General features: G+C 37.2%; 2 protein-coding genes across 4 annotated transcripts; both read right to left on the minus strand.

The window, feature by feature from the left end:
• Positions 1-1,074: 1,074 nt before the first annotated feature.
• On the minus strand, positions 1,075-4,269 carry LOC135607961 (acyl transferase 9-like). Its single transcript, XM_065100289.1, has 2 exons — positions 3,682-4,269; positions 1,075-2,018 (listed from the first exon to the last, which is right to left on the minus strand). Exons 1-2 carry the CDS (start codon positions 4,087-4,089, stop codon positions 1,191-1,193), a joined length of 1,236 nt encoding a protein of 411 aa, XP_064956361.1. The 5' UTR covers positions 4,090-4,269; the 3' UTR covers positions 1,075-1,190.
• Positions 4,270-8,494: 4,225 nt separating this feature from the next.
• Positions 8,495-17,008, minus strand: LOC103975332 (26S proteasome non-ATPase regulatory subunit 12 homolog A). Of its 3 annotated transcripts, XM_009390265.3 has the most exons (11): positions 16,899-17,008; positions 16,199-16,387; positions 14,114-14,221; positions 13,904-14,008; positions 13,683-13,739; positions 13,395-13,591; positions 11,597-11,696; positions 11,384-11,496; positions 11,122-11,275; positions 10,953-11,030; positions 8,495-8,932 (listed from the first exon to the last, which is right to left on the minus strand). In XM_009390265.3, the coding sequence occupies exons 1-11, from the start codon at positions 16,899-16,901 to the stop codon at positions 8,714-8,716; spliced, it is 1,323 nt and encodes a 440-aa protein (XP_009388540.2). In that variant the 5' UTR covers positions 16,902-17,008; the 3' UTR covers positions 8,495-8,713. The 3 variants fall into 3 exon arrangements, with proteins under 3 accessions (XP_009388540.2, XP_018678147.2, XP_009388539.2); XM_018822602.2 differs by lacking the exon at positions 10,953-11,030; XM_009390264.3 differs by lacking the exon at positions 16,899-17,008 and having other exon boundaries at positions 16,199-16,393.
• Between the last annotated feature and the right edge of the window lie 487 nt (positions 17,009-17,495).

Below are 17,495 nucleotides of genomic sequence, written 5' to 3' on the forward strand. Positions count from 1 at the left end.
GTTCGAGCTGCTGTTCCTGACCTTCTTCATCTCAGGCTTGATGCAACTTGCTCACGGCGAGGCAACCGCACCAGCTCGGGGGATCATCGACGGCAAGGCGATCGACCAAGGCGTCGCCTACGCGCTTATGCTCGTAGCTCTCCTTGTTACTTACATTCTCCATTGACCGACACCGGCTGCATCTTCCCTAGCTTGTTCATGAAAGCTTCCATGAGGAAGCAATAGGCATTGCTCTATATTGGTTTGTTTTGTAGTTGATCTAATGATAAATGTGTAATATCATTTATGTTGTAACAATAAAACAATGATACACGCTAAACAGAATGCTTGGAAACAATCTGTTGATGCGACAAAGAGAAGAAACCAAAGATAGAAGCTGTCGATCCAATCGAGCAGTTATGGCAGAGAACAGATGGTTCTGCTTAATGATGTAGGAAATGTTTATATATCTTCTGATGCATGTTTCCGTAAATTGATTGGGGGGTTCAGCAGCCTGACATGGAGTACCTTTTGATGGATTACGTCGCTGATCACGAAGCGACGTTTGGCTTAGAGTCGCTTCGATCCACCTCAAAGCAGAGGAATTCGATATTAGGGTTTCAGAATACTGCCAAGATTCGATCAACACCGAGATCCAAAAGAGAACAGATGGAGGCGAAGACGCTGCGACGAATTAAAAGATCGAACAGAGATTTATTACAAGTGCGTGGGATTTGAGGAGATCTACGTCCATGAAGGAAGAATGATTCGAGGACTTTAGCGTGACTGGTGAATGAGTGCTTTTGCCTTCGGCCCTTGGCACATGACTCCTTGGATCTTTAAAGGTAAAAGCAAAGGATAGATGCAGATAAAACACAAGGAACATGGTTTCCTTCAAGAGGTGTCAAGGTATATATATATAGCCAGAAAGTGCTTGGGTCATCCCCGTTCGAAGCTACTCCCATGGCCTCTTTGTCAATCATCATCATTAGATAGACCAAAGAGATCTGTTCCGCAAACTACTCCTTTGGCTTCTGTCAATCATCATCGTTGGATAGAACAAAGAGATCTGTTCCACAAATTTAAGACGATCTGTTCGATAAAATTCCTTCCATAATATCAAGTAAAAGCAACGATAAACCAATACCAGTTCCACAAATGACGAGCACAAAGCCTCAAGATTATTATAAAGCAGAGACACTCCCACACTCTTAGTCGAATCTGTTAAGCTGCTCATTGAAGGCATCCGTGTGCTCACTGGAGACGCATCTGGCGATGAGCCGAGTACCTTCGAACGGCGCCGGCGCCTTCAGGAGAATGCAGGACGCAATGTAGTCGTTGTTGGTAAATGGACCACAGTACATGGGAATTCCCCATCCGTAGTCCACCTCGGAGAATCCAAGCTTCGTCCAGTCCGAGACGTAGATGGTCTCGTAGTTGAAGGTCATGCTGAAGGGATCCGACTCGAATTCATCGTTCGCCCACTTCAAGACATCCACCGCCATCTGATCCTTGGCCTTCTTGATCAAGTCCACAATCTCGACAACCGAGGAGCTCATGATCTCGCCGCTGGTGGTCGACACTTTAACCGGGAAGATCGAGTTGCCGTAGTATCCCTTGTTGACCTTCAGTATGTGGCGAGTGCTGGCGAAGAAGCACATGCGGATGTTGACGTCGGGGTCGGAGTAAACTGCCCGAGTGCGGCACTGCCAAACCTTGGCAATGACAATGTCGAAGGTTGAACACCATCGGCCATTGGCGTGCTCCAAGTACTGATTCTTCAATTGGTTGATGTAGTGGGCCGGGAAGTTCAATTCAGAGTAATCCAAGGCTAGCTTGGGGAGGTCAGGGAGTGGTGCAGGTTTGACCTTTGGGTTAGGGTAGCTGTCTCTGTCCCAGACTGGTTTGACTGTTGGCTCCGGAAGACCCCTGGTGAGCTCGCCGACGGCGTAAATGAACTGTGCCGATCCCATGCCATCTGCAGACGCGTGATTGAAGCGTATGCCGACGACAAATCCACCGCATGTGAATTCAGTGACCTGTTCTTGTCATGCAAGCATGAGAGAGATGGTTAGCAGCATATCGTTACAGCATTGCAATAGCTAGTCGATAATTTCATTCACAATGATCATGGACATATCATGCTTGGCTTTCACATAACTGTGGCACATTAAAACAACAAATACTGCAGTACGTGACCTATGATGCTCACAGGAATCAGGACCTAGAAAAGAAATGGCATTTGAGGGTCCAGTATCATCTCAAATAGTTGCTTGTTCAGGGAAATCCGCTAAAGTTTCAATTTTCAGATCCAAAGTTGGAAAAAAAGAACTTGTTAAACAAACGGTTGAAGAGTTTAGGCAAGCTAAATAGTTTCCATGACAGCTAAAGTAATGGATTGATTAGGAAGAGTCTCATTACTTTGGTCTACAGTTTCTTACTAGTTCAGAACATCTTTCATATTTCCAATTGACCAATGAATACAGGATAATTTAATTGGCAATTTACCACATCAAAACTCGAGTGGTTGGGACTTGTCAAATGCAAGTCGGCAGGTATAGACTTTTTCTTTAACAAGATAGATATAGTAAGAAAAAAATGTGCTACTGCTAGTTGAACCAACCAACAGCAATAAAAGAGGTGAATTTGTTCTCCATGTTCATTGCCTAGAAGTTTGAGAATGACCAACTTAAATAATGGATCATTTTAGATCTGCAATTTTAAATTTAGATCATTGAGCCTGAAAGCCAGTTTGTATACTTAATGAACAGAGCCAAAGTCGAGTTCAAATAAAAAGCAGAATCATCAAAACAACAACAATACAAGATTGTTAAACTAAAAAATAGATAAGTTAATAAAATGAGCATATTTTTGGACTGCATGCCCCTAAACATATCTCCTCCTGAGAAAAGTGTTGTATTAAAAAAAAAAGGAACAGTTTTTTTTTCCCACAAAAAAAACGTTCCTTTTGACCTCCATGAGATCAAAATAGATGTTTATGTTTCATTCCATATGCTAGTCCTAATTCTCGTTCCAGATAAAAAGCCCCCACCTACCATTGCTATTAAGATTGCTCGTTCATAGAAACAGCTCAAGTTTGGATCTCGTGCCAGCTTACAGAATCACTCATTTCAGACAGTTCTAAAATATTCTGGGAAGCAGGGGCTTGGAGCATCATCTATTTCCCTAATCTTGGCTCCTCAAATTGGTCACTGCTCTCGAGCACATCATTCTCCTTCCTATGTGTCCATTTGTCAAGTCTCAAATTCACCTTCTCACCTTGTTCAGTTACATCATGGGATCCAGCTAATTAGCAGAGTATGGAATAGATGGAGCACCGACCAGGCCAAGACTCAAGTGGATCCATATGTCTAATAGTTATTTCTACAAACAACTTACCTGCTCCATTTTGAATGTTTCGATCTCTGCTCTCATAGCCTATGGAAAGTCAAACAAGAGCGGCGACAAGGTCAAATAAGTTTGGGGGCGCTTCAAGAACTTTGACCAAATTGGACCCTATACATCCTCTCAGATCTAGGAGCCCGAGAAATCAGAGACTGTATTTAGAGGTGTAGATCCACAAGCCAAGATCATGCTAGATCTAAATCCTGAGCTATCTGTATTCCTATGGCACATCTCCCTGAATTCAGCAACAAGGCAAAGATCAAAGAACATAAAGGAAAAAGGAACGAAGCTGCTCACCTGAATCATCATGATGGTGTCGGCGGGGCTGGTCTCCAGCTCGGTGTAGGGCACGAGATCCTCATGCGCGAGCATCAAGGGGCGCTCCAAGTGATTGACGTCCGCCAGGCTGCAATCGACGGAGGCCTCCACGAACCAGACGCCCTCGCCGGTGCACTCCACCCGGGGGTCGCACCCCTCTGGCTGCACGATGCGGCCGGCGAGGGGGTAGTACGGCACCAGCGCCTTGGCCAGACCCTCTCGTATCACCTTGGCCGGCTCCTTGCCGTGCTTGAAGATGTGGAGGGAGTCGACGAGGCCGCGGTGCGTCGGGTAACGGCCGATCCAGTCGAGGGTCAGCGAGCCCGGCGGCGTCGGCTCCGCCGGCCGGACGTACCCCTCCGACGCCTTGGTGACGGTGAACCCCATGGCTGGTGGTGCGCACGGACGCTGCGGGACGTCGGTGGCGAGGAAGAGAAGGCTTGGTTTGTTACGCTTCTCCTTTCAAACAAGAGAAGGATGGGACAAATATATAAGTCGGAGATGGAGAGATCTGTTCTCTCTCATGTGGGAGGAGAATTCTATGGGAAGGTAGAGGGAAGAGTACAAAGGAAGGTGATAGGTATGCAAATAAATGTGGGAAGATGGTAGCAAAGTTATGACCAGCACGACTACACTGGACCCACCATTGAAAACATTCAAAAAAAAAATTTAATTCTCTCAAAAATAAATAAGGTGATTTACCAGAAGAAGTCCTATTTTCAGATTTTTTTTTTTCAAAAGATACTCTTATTTTAAATTTTTCAAGATGATATTTTTTTTATAATCTCATAAATATCTTTCAACGTTATTTACCTCCCATTGTGAGGCCCCTCCCTTGTCGCTCCATTTATCATCATCTCTTGTTGCCACCTTTGTCCCTGTGACATCGTCGTGAAGTATTCGCTACTTTCGCCAACTCTCATCGTGAGGATATATTACTTTTGTACTATATAAGAAGATCGTTACAAATTAGGAGACAATTGATAATGGTGAGATAGAGTAAGGTTCGTAATACCGTATTGTACCGGTGTTTCGACCTGGGCTCGGTACCGGTACGGTACGATATACTGAGCGATACACCCAGGTGTACCGAGTACTGTAGCTCTGCTATAGTGCACTGCTACAGTGCACTCGAACCGGTAACAAACGGTGCGCGTACCGACAACCGATCGAACCGGTACGTACCGCTCGTACCGGGCGGTACAGTTCGGTACTGCAGACCATGAGATAGAGATTATTAACGAAGACTCTCATGAGGGAAGCACAAGGTGAGCGATCCGACCTCTAACAAGAATGATCGAACCTCCTCTGCAATGTCTTCAATGTCAAGTTAGACCTTTATGTCATGGATAACCAGGCCACTTTACTCACGATGGTGCAGAAGTAGTGAGGCGAAGATAAAAAATATTCATTAGAGTGAGACCTCGATAAGACGAAAGTAGTGAGTGATAGATGAGTGATAGACGATCACAAGAGATATTTACCATTTGTGAAAAAAATAATAATAAGGGTACCTACCTAGAAAAGCCTAAAAAAAGTAAATTTTTAGAAAAATCACGTAAATAAATATATAATATTAAAAATAGGATAATTTCTCTGGAAAAAAAAATCCTTTCTTTTTTCCCCCGCATAGTGTTCCTCTTTAAGAAATTTCTCAAAAAAACATCCTTTTTTTTAATAATATCAAAATGATGGGAAAAAATGAATAAAAAAGTAAAAGTTTTTTTTTTATAAATTGAGAAAAGTTTAAGGATGAGGAATTTGAAAAGAAAATGTGGAAAGAAGGACTTCTCCGAGGAACTTATCCGCCAAAAAAGTGAATATTTTTATTATAAGATTTTATTATAAAATTTTAAATTACTTTACTTAACTCTATATTTTCAAATAGTTTTTCTTATATTACAAATTTGTCTCACACAACTTGCATAGTGGTGCATGAATTCGTAAAAAATGTGTAGAGAAAATCCTAAATGGGTTAAAACATAAAAATTAACAGTATGTAACAGTAATAACAATAATAAATACTAATAATAGAATTTTCTTATAATCTATTCAGATAGATAGTTTAAAACCAATATTAGGTTAATATTCACTAATGATGCTTTGAATCTTCATATGAAATTAGGGTTAGAAAGACACAATACATGTAACTTCTAAGAAAGAAATATGTCAATAAATCCATAAATTTCTTATTTCCCTTTTTCAAGTAATGAGACCTTTTAAAATCAATGCTAAATTATTAGTTATTACTAATTTGTTTAAACTGCTAAGACAGTAGATGAGACATGATTTATTTATTTATTTATTTATGTGCTTATCATTAAAATAAAGAATAGGACCACACATTTTTGTCCCCTCCATGTGAATGTGTCCAATAAAGATTAATTGGAATGGTTGGTGAGGAAGCCACCAAGGTGACTTTGTTCTTCATGTAGTTAGCGTCAAGGCAAGAATTATGTTAGCACAAATAAAGCAATAAATCTTGTTGCCAAGTAAATTAATCTGAGATGTTTGTTCATGTTTTTATCATCAATGAGAGAGACATGTGATTCATGTGATTGGGATTCCTTGTGTTTTGTGCCCATTTACAAATGCTCTGCTTAACCACACACTAAATTCCCAAACCATTAGACTTGAATTGGGTTTGGGTCAAGAAATTTGTTGTGGTGGACTCTCATGTTGATGATGGGTTGGTGGAGTTTGGCATGGGGGATATATAAGTGGACACTTGATGTGACTCAAACTATTCTTTATTGAATTAATTAGTAGTGGACTAAATATCTTGCAGAAAGGGCATGAATTAAGTCAATACTATGCTTAATAACAAGGAAGGAGAACATGGGGCTAAGCTCTTTTTGTATTAAAAAATTTATAATGAGGTTTTTATAAATCCGAAAGTAAAATAAATAACTTTATTTGTCCTAACGTCAATATCGTAAATTGGATCGACTCAAAAGTGTTAACATACGAGATATTAAAATTATATTTTTATTAATAAAGTCATTAAAAATAAAAAAAAAATATTAAAATTATTTTTTATTCATCATTTTTGTATTGATCCAACGTGCGATGTCATATGTTGTATTTTTCATTAATGCAACTGATAGCATTATAACAAATAAGATTATTTGTATATGTATATGTATATGTACATGTATATGTGTGTGTGTGTTTGGAAACAAAAAAATATATTCGAATCAGATTGGATAATACCGATCATGTGTGATATTCCATTTGTAATAAATACTTAATTTTTAAGGAAGTATTTGTGTATATGTGTTAAAGCGAGTCTCACCAAACCGGGGTTGGTTTAGATGTCAATATGCAACTTGATGTTCCCAACCATCGGTCGGTATGCTTTTTAGGTGGCCAACTTTACAGTCTGTTCTATTTGTAGTGTCATTCTCATTGCCATATGAACCCTAAATCGTTCTTCGTTTGTGTTAGTAGTCCCATACGAACACGATTAGCTTCCAAAAACCCAAGTCGATTGATGTTTGTGCATTATGAGGTCCTATATCTATAAATATAATTTGAGATGATAAATAATTAAAATTTTTATTTGAATGTTTGCACCTACTTAACATTCTAGTTAGATTTGAACATGAATTTGGTCACTAGATGGTTAGGTTTGAAAGAAACAACTATCTTGAATCTTCGTTGAAAGTGTGTATGAATATATATACACAAACAAATATTTCAAATGACGGATTACCTTGAATGCCTACACCTAATTATATGATTTTCTCAATCAATAATAGATGTAAGATATATATGATGAAAGAAAACACGATAAGATTATTATCATGATTGTGATAATTTTGATAATTTTTAATATTAAAATTTATGATAATATATTATCATAATTCTCTATCTGCGAGAGAATCATCACAATCATCTTGCGACGATGATAACCTTACAAACAAGGTTACTATGACATAAGAGAAGTAATAGCTATCTAAAAAATTGTTTGATGTAGAAAGACGAAAGACACTACCAACCTAAGAAGTGTAATTATGAGTATTTGACAAATTTAAATGTAACTCCACAAATTTATTATGTGACACAACTCATAGAATCCTTAGCTTCTATGTGAATCTCATGGGATGTATCGAGTTCATATTTAAGTTTGGATGCATTTTGGATGTTCATGACCACGATCTTATTTAAGACTATACATACTATCGAGTATAACAAGAAGTCTCGAAGCGTGATGAGAAATTTTCTTTTCATGATTGGATGGAACCCCATAAAGAGGTTGACATCAGGTCCCACTTAGTTGGTGCGAGAACACCCAAAATGGACCCAGCAAGCAATTAAGAGAGAAACAACTAGTCAAATGATTAGCTTTGGAGGAAGAAGTTTTGTTTTCAAGGTAGTCAAAGAGCCTATGGATACTGTTCGATGATGTTGGCATGCATTTTGGTAGTTTGGTCAACGCTCTGGACACAAATTAACTTTTTGAATGGAGCATCTGAAAAGGAAAAGGAGAGAAAAAGGAGAACACACAGGGCATCATTAACTTGATCATATCACCTCAAATCCACTGGTCAATAAGAATGGCAGTTGATGAGATTGATGATGTAGCAAAGATGGAAGAGGGATGGAAATAGATGAATATGGTTGAGTCAACAACAGTAGTTGAATAATGCACCTTAGCGATTCAGCACAGGAGAATCCAAGAAGCTTCCCTCCTCTCATGCGCAATTGCTGGGATCACAATCACGAAGCGTTGTGCTCGGATCTACGTAATCAGATTCAAAGCCTGCATATAGTTTTTACCACCATGATATCAGAAACACAAGACAGTTGCATTAATAGGATGGTAGAAATTGTTCAGTATATATGAAAGGAATGAATGCCTTGAATTTCCACATGCAATAGCCCCAGCAAAAGAAATGATAGCCGAGGAGATTTGGAATACTGAAACAGGATCATCATCAGCTTAAATCTGACACATTCTGGTGAAACAATACAAAAAGTATACTCCGATCAAGATATTAAATTAAACCTAGGCCTTCAAAACAGCTTTGTGAATCATGGTCTCCTTGTGAATCTGGTGGCAGCTCTTTTCGACGAGGTCGAGCAGCTTCTCCAAGTTCATTGCCCAGGAGTTGAGGATGTCGTTGCTGTCCTTGGCTCTCTGGAAACACACAATTCCCATGGGTCTGTCGATCTTGGCAACCAGGGCTTTCGAGACTACCATATCCGAAAGATGCTTCTCCACCTCCTGAAAGAGTAACAAGTGGCTTCAGATCACGCACCAAATCTAATGAGAACTATACTCCCGTGATAAATCTACTTAAACAGGAGCACCAATGCAAAAACCATCCTTCACAATTTCATCCAATATGCTGAGAGGACTACAAGGGAACAAAATGTTGCTTTCAACCTTAAATCAGACAAAGCAATAATAGGCAGAATGCCAGTCTTCAAATTAGCTTGACTGGAGGAATGCTACTTTCTATGTCACAAGAAATCGATAAATAGAAAGAAAAAAAATCAAGGCAATAAGATATTACTGATCAGGAGAGGCAGCACTAGCTTAGTGCAGAAAGAATAAATCATCAACTAAGCCCTTTATTTCCCTTTTGTTTGTTTGTTTTTTTCTTTTCCATCTCTTTGATACAAGAAAGGAATCTTGGAGTTTTGGAAATGACATCAGGCACCATATTTACAAAGATCAAAGTTATATGTTTCACCTAGGCAAAGGTCAACATAAGGTTCTCCATGAGCATTTTCATAAATTTACGTATTGTATGTCTATTTAGCTTTTGTGCAACCAAAATTGTGGGAAAAAAAAAAAGAAGCCACTTCCAAATTCTGATAAAATTTGGCACTTGTAAATCAAAATAGACAAAAGACTTCCACATAGAACAAAGAACTTAATGAATTCTAGATTAACATTTGGAGGAGACTGGAGGCTGGAGGCTGGTGGCCAGCAGCCAAGAGTACAAGTTCATATATAGAATTAAAATAATGGAACATTTAGAAAAGTTTTGGCATCAACAATCAGAAAGAGTCAGTCATTACCTCCACAAAAATCAAAATTTTAACTTGTCATGTAGTCATGATATGAAATCATCTGATTAGTAATCCATGCCTCTCCAATGCCTTGTAAGAATTATGCATCAACAATCTCCTTGATGAAATTTTCATAACTTATGCGACAAGGAACATTTAGACATCCACAGTTTTTGGGAGATTTGTGAATAGGTGATAGATAAATTAGAGACGCAAAATAGAAGGTAAAAGATATTACAAGGTATCCTAAACCTAGCAAAGAAGAAGAGAAGAAAAAAAAAGAAATTTGCAGATGAGGTCTCATTCTGGTTGAAAAGCATAACAGCAACTCAACTTCTTTATAATTAAGTTTTTTTCTTTTTTAATAAACCATGGACCCCTATTGAGTGATATAAGTGACTGAACACTAAAACAAGGAAGTTGCAAATCAAATATCATGCAGCTCATATTAGGATATAGGCAAGCCAAATTAGCACATAGCAACCAACGGATGGGCACATTTTAATTTAAGCATCTTATTTTCATATGACAATGCACTTAATTTATGCATTACTTATTTGCATATGACAATTAACTGAACCCCCACTCACCGTGAAGGTGGAGAAACATTTAAACTTGAAACTTGCAAACAAAGAAAAGGAATGGAATTTTGGTTCCAAACTTCAAAAAGAAGTCAAATTTTGATGCCGCAGACCAGTTTGCCACAAAATAAAGAAATTATAGTTCCAAACTTTGAAATAGGAAGATGACCAAGTAACAGGTTTAGATGACCAAGTAACATTTTTCATGTAAAGCTGCAAGAATCTAATCCCATTTTTTTTTTAAATAAGAAGATGACCAAGTAACAGGTTTAGATGTTAGATCATTATGAGAAGTTATTGAAAAATAAAAGTAATTCGTTGAAGGAAGTGCCTGCAGTGTACAAGTGATATAGATTCAGAGGCATGTCATTCACAAGCAATTTTATTCTTGAGATCTATGATCAAGTGACAAGCAACATAACACCACCACCAAATCTTAAAAAGTTATCCAATCAAAAGTCTATTCCTAGTTCCCATACCTAGTCAATCAAAAATCTTGAAAAGAATGATCATGCTAGAGAGACTTCCCTACTTATCATGCTTATGCAATAATAACAACAGCAAGAGAACTCAGAAAAAAAAAGAGATGGGGATCACATAATCAAGCAAACAACAATATGTTCAAGAAAGGATGATAAACCAAACCTGCAAACTGAGGCATAGTAATTCAGAGAGACGTTTTAAGGTTATCCTTGAATAGTACTTTGACACTACCAAAATATTCTGAAAATGTGACAAAATAAAATTTTAGTTCCAGAAAACAATAAAAAAGACAAGTTAAAAAACTTGATAGTAGTCAATAAAAGATACATACATGTTCAATAATCCTCAGCTTTAGATCTTCTGCAGCCTTGGGGACCAAAGACCCTCCAAGAAGATTCTTCTCATTTTCAAACTCATCCTTGTAAGTCTCCCAAAGAGTTGCCCAGTGGATAACTTCCATTGTCACAAGTTGCTTCAACATAAAACTAGCAAAATGGGGAGAAAATAGAAACAGCATATGAGACCAAAGTAGCTGATAATCAAACTAAGTTAATAGTAATTATATAATGTACAAAACATTGAACACATCCTACCGAAAATTAGCAAGTTCAAAAAGATTTTTATCTTCTAGAGTAGAGTTGAGAAGACTTGATTGCATAGGGTCATGTGGCGCCAACACCAAATACCAGCAGATTTTTCTAAGCACCTACAAGAAGAATTCTTCTGAGAATAGCTCTGACAATTATTCCAAGAAAAATAGCTCTGTCCAATATTCCAAGGAAACCAACAAGTAAACAAACTTTTACCGGAATCCACTGTGCTGGGTCCTCCTTTACAGATGGAATATCATATATCGACTTGTAACTCCGGCAAATTTCCAGGTAATCATTGTTATGAGAATGGTAGCTGCACCGTAAGGAGGAAAGGAGCTATCAGTCATTCATTCCTGGGGCATCAGCTTAGAGATTTCATGACTTAAACTTGAGAAGAAATATTCATAAATAATGCATCTTATTTCTAGAAGTAGGCCTTATACAATGGTAAGTTTGCTCTTTTGCGACCTAAATGATCAGAATTAATGTCCCAGGATTATCCTCTCTACTTGTAGGCTAAAGTTGCATAGATTAATCCCCTCCAAACCCCACATTAGCAGCAGCCTCAACCATTGAGTCTCTCCCTTTCATGAATCTCATCTCTGGTGCAACTTTATTAATACATACGCCCCAACCATAGAAAAACCAGATCACTTTAGTGCAAGATGCAAGCACCACAGAGGGAAATAACTTCCAAGGGAACAGTTCCAAGTATCCCCCAATAAAATGTGGTGAATGCCAATAGGGGCTTTCCTCTTTCTTTGGATATCAAATGTCCTATTTGGCTCCAGCTAAAAAGTCAATGGAGACTTAAAAGGGATCTACTTGAGAGAGATAGCTGAAACTATTCATTAAAGAATACAAGCAAGATTCAAAACAGAGAATACAACTCAAGAATGATGCTTAACCTTATCCAAAATAACTAGTGATATGGACCAAAATACATCTGAAAATAATAAGAAAATTTAGAATATTCAACTCAAAGGTAAACTCTTCATGGGTGGTCCAGGCCCAACAGCTCCATAGCAAAAACTTGAAAACATACCACATTTACAAAAGCAGCTAAACTTGAATAAGTGTATACAAGTCTCAAGTAAAGTGATATATGAGTAAATACACTGCATCCTAGATATATATTCATATCATATACACACAAATGTATGCATTAATGTGTTTTCATATGGTGGTCTAAGTAAGCATATAGCCAAGATGTCCTAATGCGTCTTTACAACTCAGGTATCGCCACCGGCATCTAGGCAATTTCCATAACAACATTGCCTGCACTCTCTCAAGCACTAAACTACATGACTATAAAAGAAATCTCATATGAGTATTATGCAGAACTATTATATCAGCATCAATGACAGCGAGGTAGATTTTAATAGAAACTATAAATAAAACTTTAAGTACTCTAAACTTAACTAAGCATACAGATCTCAATAACGAAAAAAAATTCATGTAGCCGATCCCAAATAGTTGAGACTCACAGTTTTGCTTTTATTGTTATTGTTGTATTACATCAACATTAATATGCATAGGCCTATCGTTCATACATATAAAGTTTCTTGTCTTAAGATGACAAGTGGACATTGTTCAACCAGATGAGATCCTTATTCTTCTAAAAAAATGAAAGAACTTAGATATATTAAACAACGATATTAATCTTCAAAAAATTAAATGCTTTAATGGGTTTATATATAGATTAAGACTAGGCAATGATGTTATAGGAGATATCAATCTCTGATATATGTTTTTATCAGTTGATATAACTAGACTTCTATATTCAAAAACACCAAGGTATGCCATTAAGCAAACAAGCACCTCCACTGTCCCACAAGATATATCATGTTCATGCACCAGAATCCAACAGCATATAACAAGAACACTCCAAAATTTATGGCAGGGCCAAAAACCTATTAATTACATTATGACAAATGTTTCACAATTGGAATAAGATAGATGATCCACAATCAAACAACTGATTGATCCAGAAAGTATCAAATGAAGTTACCGAATCATTAGCTCATAGTAGATGCGCTTCAACTCCAAGAGTGAAGGTATATCTGCAGGAGCCTCTTGCACAATATTGTCACCTTCCTTTGGCTTCTTTTTTTCCTTTGAAGCATCAGCATCAAACACCCTAGGACTAATTTTTCTTGACAATATCTGTGCCCGCACATAATCCTGACGATCCAAGCACAATCGTACCTGGAATTTTTTTTAAGCATCTGTAAGCAACAGTGTTTATGCCACTAAAATTGGGTCATTTATCAAAAAAAAGGTTATCATGATATTATACTTGTTCAAGAATGAAAGCAATCTTTTCTGTTTTGGCCATTGCTCCAAAAGTCTCCACCTGAGAATCATGCCAACCAAAATGAGATCAACAGAATTGCAAAATAAAACAACTTATCAAGAATAAACAGACAACTAAAAAGAAGGAACACATTCCTGGCACTATTTTAGACTTTCACAACGTGCCTGTGAAACATAAGAATATAAAATTAAGCCTCAACTTACAGCAATTTCTTGCATCAAATCAGCAGCCTCAGCAATAAGGCCTTGGTCTTCTTTAATCTTCGCAAGTTTTTTAATCAAGCGTGCCCTCTCTATCTCAACATATATCTAAAAAAGGAACAAGAAAATAGCTTCTGAGTCCATATAAAGAATATTGCAGATATGACACATTAGAATAGCAGCCTTGAAATCCAACTTAAATATGTCATTCACCTTCCCAGCTGAGACACTGTTAAGTGTTTTGATCAACTCTATACGTGTTTCAAGATCAGGTGTGTCATCAATGTACAGCATTGCTTTTTGCACCATGGCAGTTACAGCCTTAAAGAAAATGATAACAGATAATAAGTTAAACCAGCACTAAATTAGAAATGTGTACGGAATAGGTAGACCAATTTCTTCCATAAAATGGGAATAAGGAAATCAAAGCATCAAAGCATTAAAATGTCAACAATCCAATATTAATTGTCAAATAAAACATACTCAAAGGTAATTACTTAAGAATTTGGCACTTGATCCTGTCAAGACATTCAGTTAATAAACAAGGAGATAATATCACTGACAGGAAACCAAAAACCAACATAAAGTTATCACCATCATAATTAAAACAACATTCCAAACACGGTCATCTCCTAAGTAAGATCCAAGTATTCTTTTCATATTGTGAAAGGTCATGTACACAGCTGCACTGAGCATTATTTTGTAAATGAACCCTAAAGAATAAAATTATTTTTAAAGTACAAACACTAGTTCTTTTCCTTGTTTGACTTCTTGCAACACACAAGTTTTAGGCCAGTAAGGATATGATCTTATATACACAATTATTATCAACTAGAAAGTTGACTACTCTTGCATTTTTTATATGGGCTGACATAAATGGTGCAGGTTAGGCACATGTCAAGAAGAGCATTCAAGGTAGATGCTAGATGGTGAGCAACAAGGAGAGCAACATGAAACAAAGCAGATTGCAAAGAAGTTCTTGTGGTTTCCAGATCATCCCAACAGGTACAACAGACATAACCAATCTCGGCAGATTCAATAGGCTGCATTGATCTTTAACAAATCCCTACATAATTATCATCACTTTTGAAATTCAACTAACTTATGAGTCAATCCCATGATTCATATTCAAACTGATTATGATCCCAAGTCCCCAATAAAATCCTGAAATTGAATCTGAATTTGTTAACCTTGGCTCCGAGAAACACATAGATGTGTAATCCTGTAGCTTTGTGGTTATTAGAGTTATAAATTATAGCTAGTGTCAACTAGGGTAATTCTATAGAAAAGTAACAACAGGTATAACAAACCAGGTTCATCATCTGCTCACTCAATTAAACATCTCATGTTCAAATCTAAGGAACAATAGCATATCAGAAGAAAAACATAAATGAATTTGCACAAGAAAAGAATAAATATCATAATGCAAATGGCACATTATACCATTAAAATCAACAACACTGTAATTCACTTAATATTTTTAAAAATCAAAGATCTAACTAATATCAGAACAGTCACAATTATATCAGTTTGCAGAAAGGCATTAAATGGAAGATGAGAATGCCACAAGAGTTATACAATCACCATAGCAAACAGTTGGAATGTAGGGCAAAGTTGAGTTACAGCCACAAAACAGGCCCATACCATAGCTATCTAGTATTCAATCAAGAAAAGATCATCAGATATCTTTTCTGCACATGATGATGCACCTTGCAATAAAGGATAATAACAAAGTTCCATACAGTGGTTTCCTAAGATTCAATTCCCCAGATGAAAAATATATACTCAAGATGCTACACAACGGACGTGACCTATATCCAAATCTTGAAGAAAAAGAATGGTTATTTGCAAACAAAGAACATAGCCATATTGATAGTTTTCTGTAATACTTAATCTGATAGAAGCCCAACAACATACTTCAGTCAGTAATACAAAGAGCCAACAGAAAACATCTGAGCATGAAGTTAAGGTCCATATGTTGTCAACAGAATTGCTGAACAACAAGTTCCACTATGCATCAAACAGAAGAGCAAGAAATTACCTGCAAAGCATTTAACATCGAGGCAGAAAATAATTCATGTGATTCATCTAAGTCCAACATATACTTTTATATGCTCAAAAATCTTAGTTGGCAAACACTTGTGTTTTTAGATTGGTGAGTTCACAATCCTAAGGCTCAACCGCACAAGTAGAACAAAAAATGGCTTACACCGCAAACACATGCACATAGGTGTTTTCTACAATGACAGAGTTAAATCTACAAAAATTTGATGGAAAGCTAACTTTCCAAGAGCTTACCTGCTTAAGTTGTCCTCTTCTCTTTGACAGAAGAACAATCTGATCATTCAGTGTCTTCCATGCACGTGCTTTGTAGCAAAGCTCCACAATGTCAAGAACAGCTTTCTTTGTGCCAGCCACATCACCGGCAAGCCTCATCTGCTTCTCCACATTCAATAGGGATTCTATTGCAGCATCTAGATTCTCTTCCTGCATTGACCAATCGTTTATATCAGAATTCATAACGCAGGTAAACATTTAACATAAAAATTGTGGTAAAAAATACATTTTTGATATAGAAGAATATTACGACGAATTCTACCCAGAAATTTGTGTAAATTAGTTCAGCGATCCCAAGGTTCTCATAGCCAAGTTAAAATCATTGGCAGGAACATTAAAAAAACGAGAACAGATCTGAAACCAACTTCCAATCAATTTCTTCCCAAGCAAGCAAATCTGTATTAAAATCCCCTTATTTTCATAAAACTATTACGACCCTTCTTCACTAATTGTTCAGATTAAACACCAGCTGTAACAACACGAGGAAACGAAACACGATAATCTCGACACCAGATAAAAGGACGCCGCCACAAGAAAAATTAAAAGAAAAAAAAAACTACGGAAAGGGCAGACGATTAACAAAAAACTGCAAACGAACACGGCGAGCTAGAACCGACATGTATATTCGGGACCAACAAGAGTGAATCGATGAGAAGCTCACCATTTTCGCGGCGATGTGGAGCGGAAGCGGAGAAACCAAACCCTAAGATCGGCAAGGGGGGCGAGAGAATGCGTGCAGGAGAGGGTTTCCGATGGCTTAAATGTTTGCAAAGCTATGATCGAACCGGGCGGCGCGGTGCGGTTCGGTTCGATTTTGTCGGTCCGGGTTATTGGTCAAAATAAACCGTTGACTTCTCCCATTTTGCTGCAACTAACGAAGAGCTTATTGGATGGGCCTTACAATAATGATATTATATAAATTAATCTTCTCAAGTATATTTTCATTAAAAAAAATAATCATAAATATTTATTTACCATATGTAGACACATATAAACTATACTAAATCGACAAAGAAATTTTACTAATAACACTCGATATAATCTTATTTTATAGATGAAATATCGACTATTAACGATTCAACTCTCTCTATCTTTATAAATATATTTTTCACATTTATATTCTTAATACTATACATGATATTACATCAAAAATGAATTAGGTCATACTAATTTTTCAAACTAAATTAATGACCAAATCATTCGCATTAGAAAGATAATCCTCAAAGCAATATCATAAGGAAGATTAAACATACAAATC

This window comes from Musa acuminata, chromosome BXJ1-2, assembly GCF_036884655.1.
Source record: "Musa acuminata AAA Group cultivar baxijiao chromosome BXJ1-2, Cavendish_Baxijiao_AAA, whole genome shotgun sequence".
In the NCBI taxonomy this organism is placed as follows: domain Eukaryota; kingdom Viridiplantae; phylum Streptophyta; class Magnoliopsida; order Zingiberales; family Musaceae; genus Musa; species Musa acuminata.

Excerpts from the sequence above, each read along its gene's own strand:
- LOC135607961 (XM_065100289.1), bottom strand. The coding sequence starts at position 4,089 with ATGGGGTTCACCGTCACCAAGGCGTCGGAGGGGTACGTCCGGCCGGCG. Across the intron at positions 2,019-3,681 it reads ACACCATCATGATGATTCAG|GTCACTGAATTCACATGCGG; the intron begins GTGAGCAGCTTC and ends TGACAAGAACAG.
- LOC103975332 (XM_009390264.3), bottom strand. The coding sequence starts at position 16,393 with ATGCAGGAAGAGAATCTAGATGCTGCAATAGAATCCCTATTGAATGTG. Across the intron at positions 11,276-11,383 it reads TTTGAACTTGCTAATTTTCG|TTTTATGTTGAAGCAACTTG; the intron begins GTAGGATGTGTT and ends CCATTTTGCTAG. Across the intron at positions 8,933-10,952 it reads TACTATGCCTCAGTTTGCAG|GAGGTGGAGAAGCATCTTTC; the intron begins GTTTGGTTTATC and ends TTACTCTTTCAG.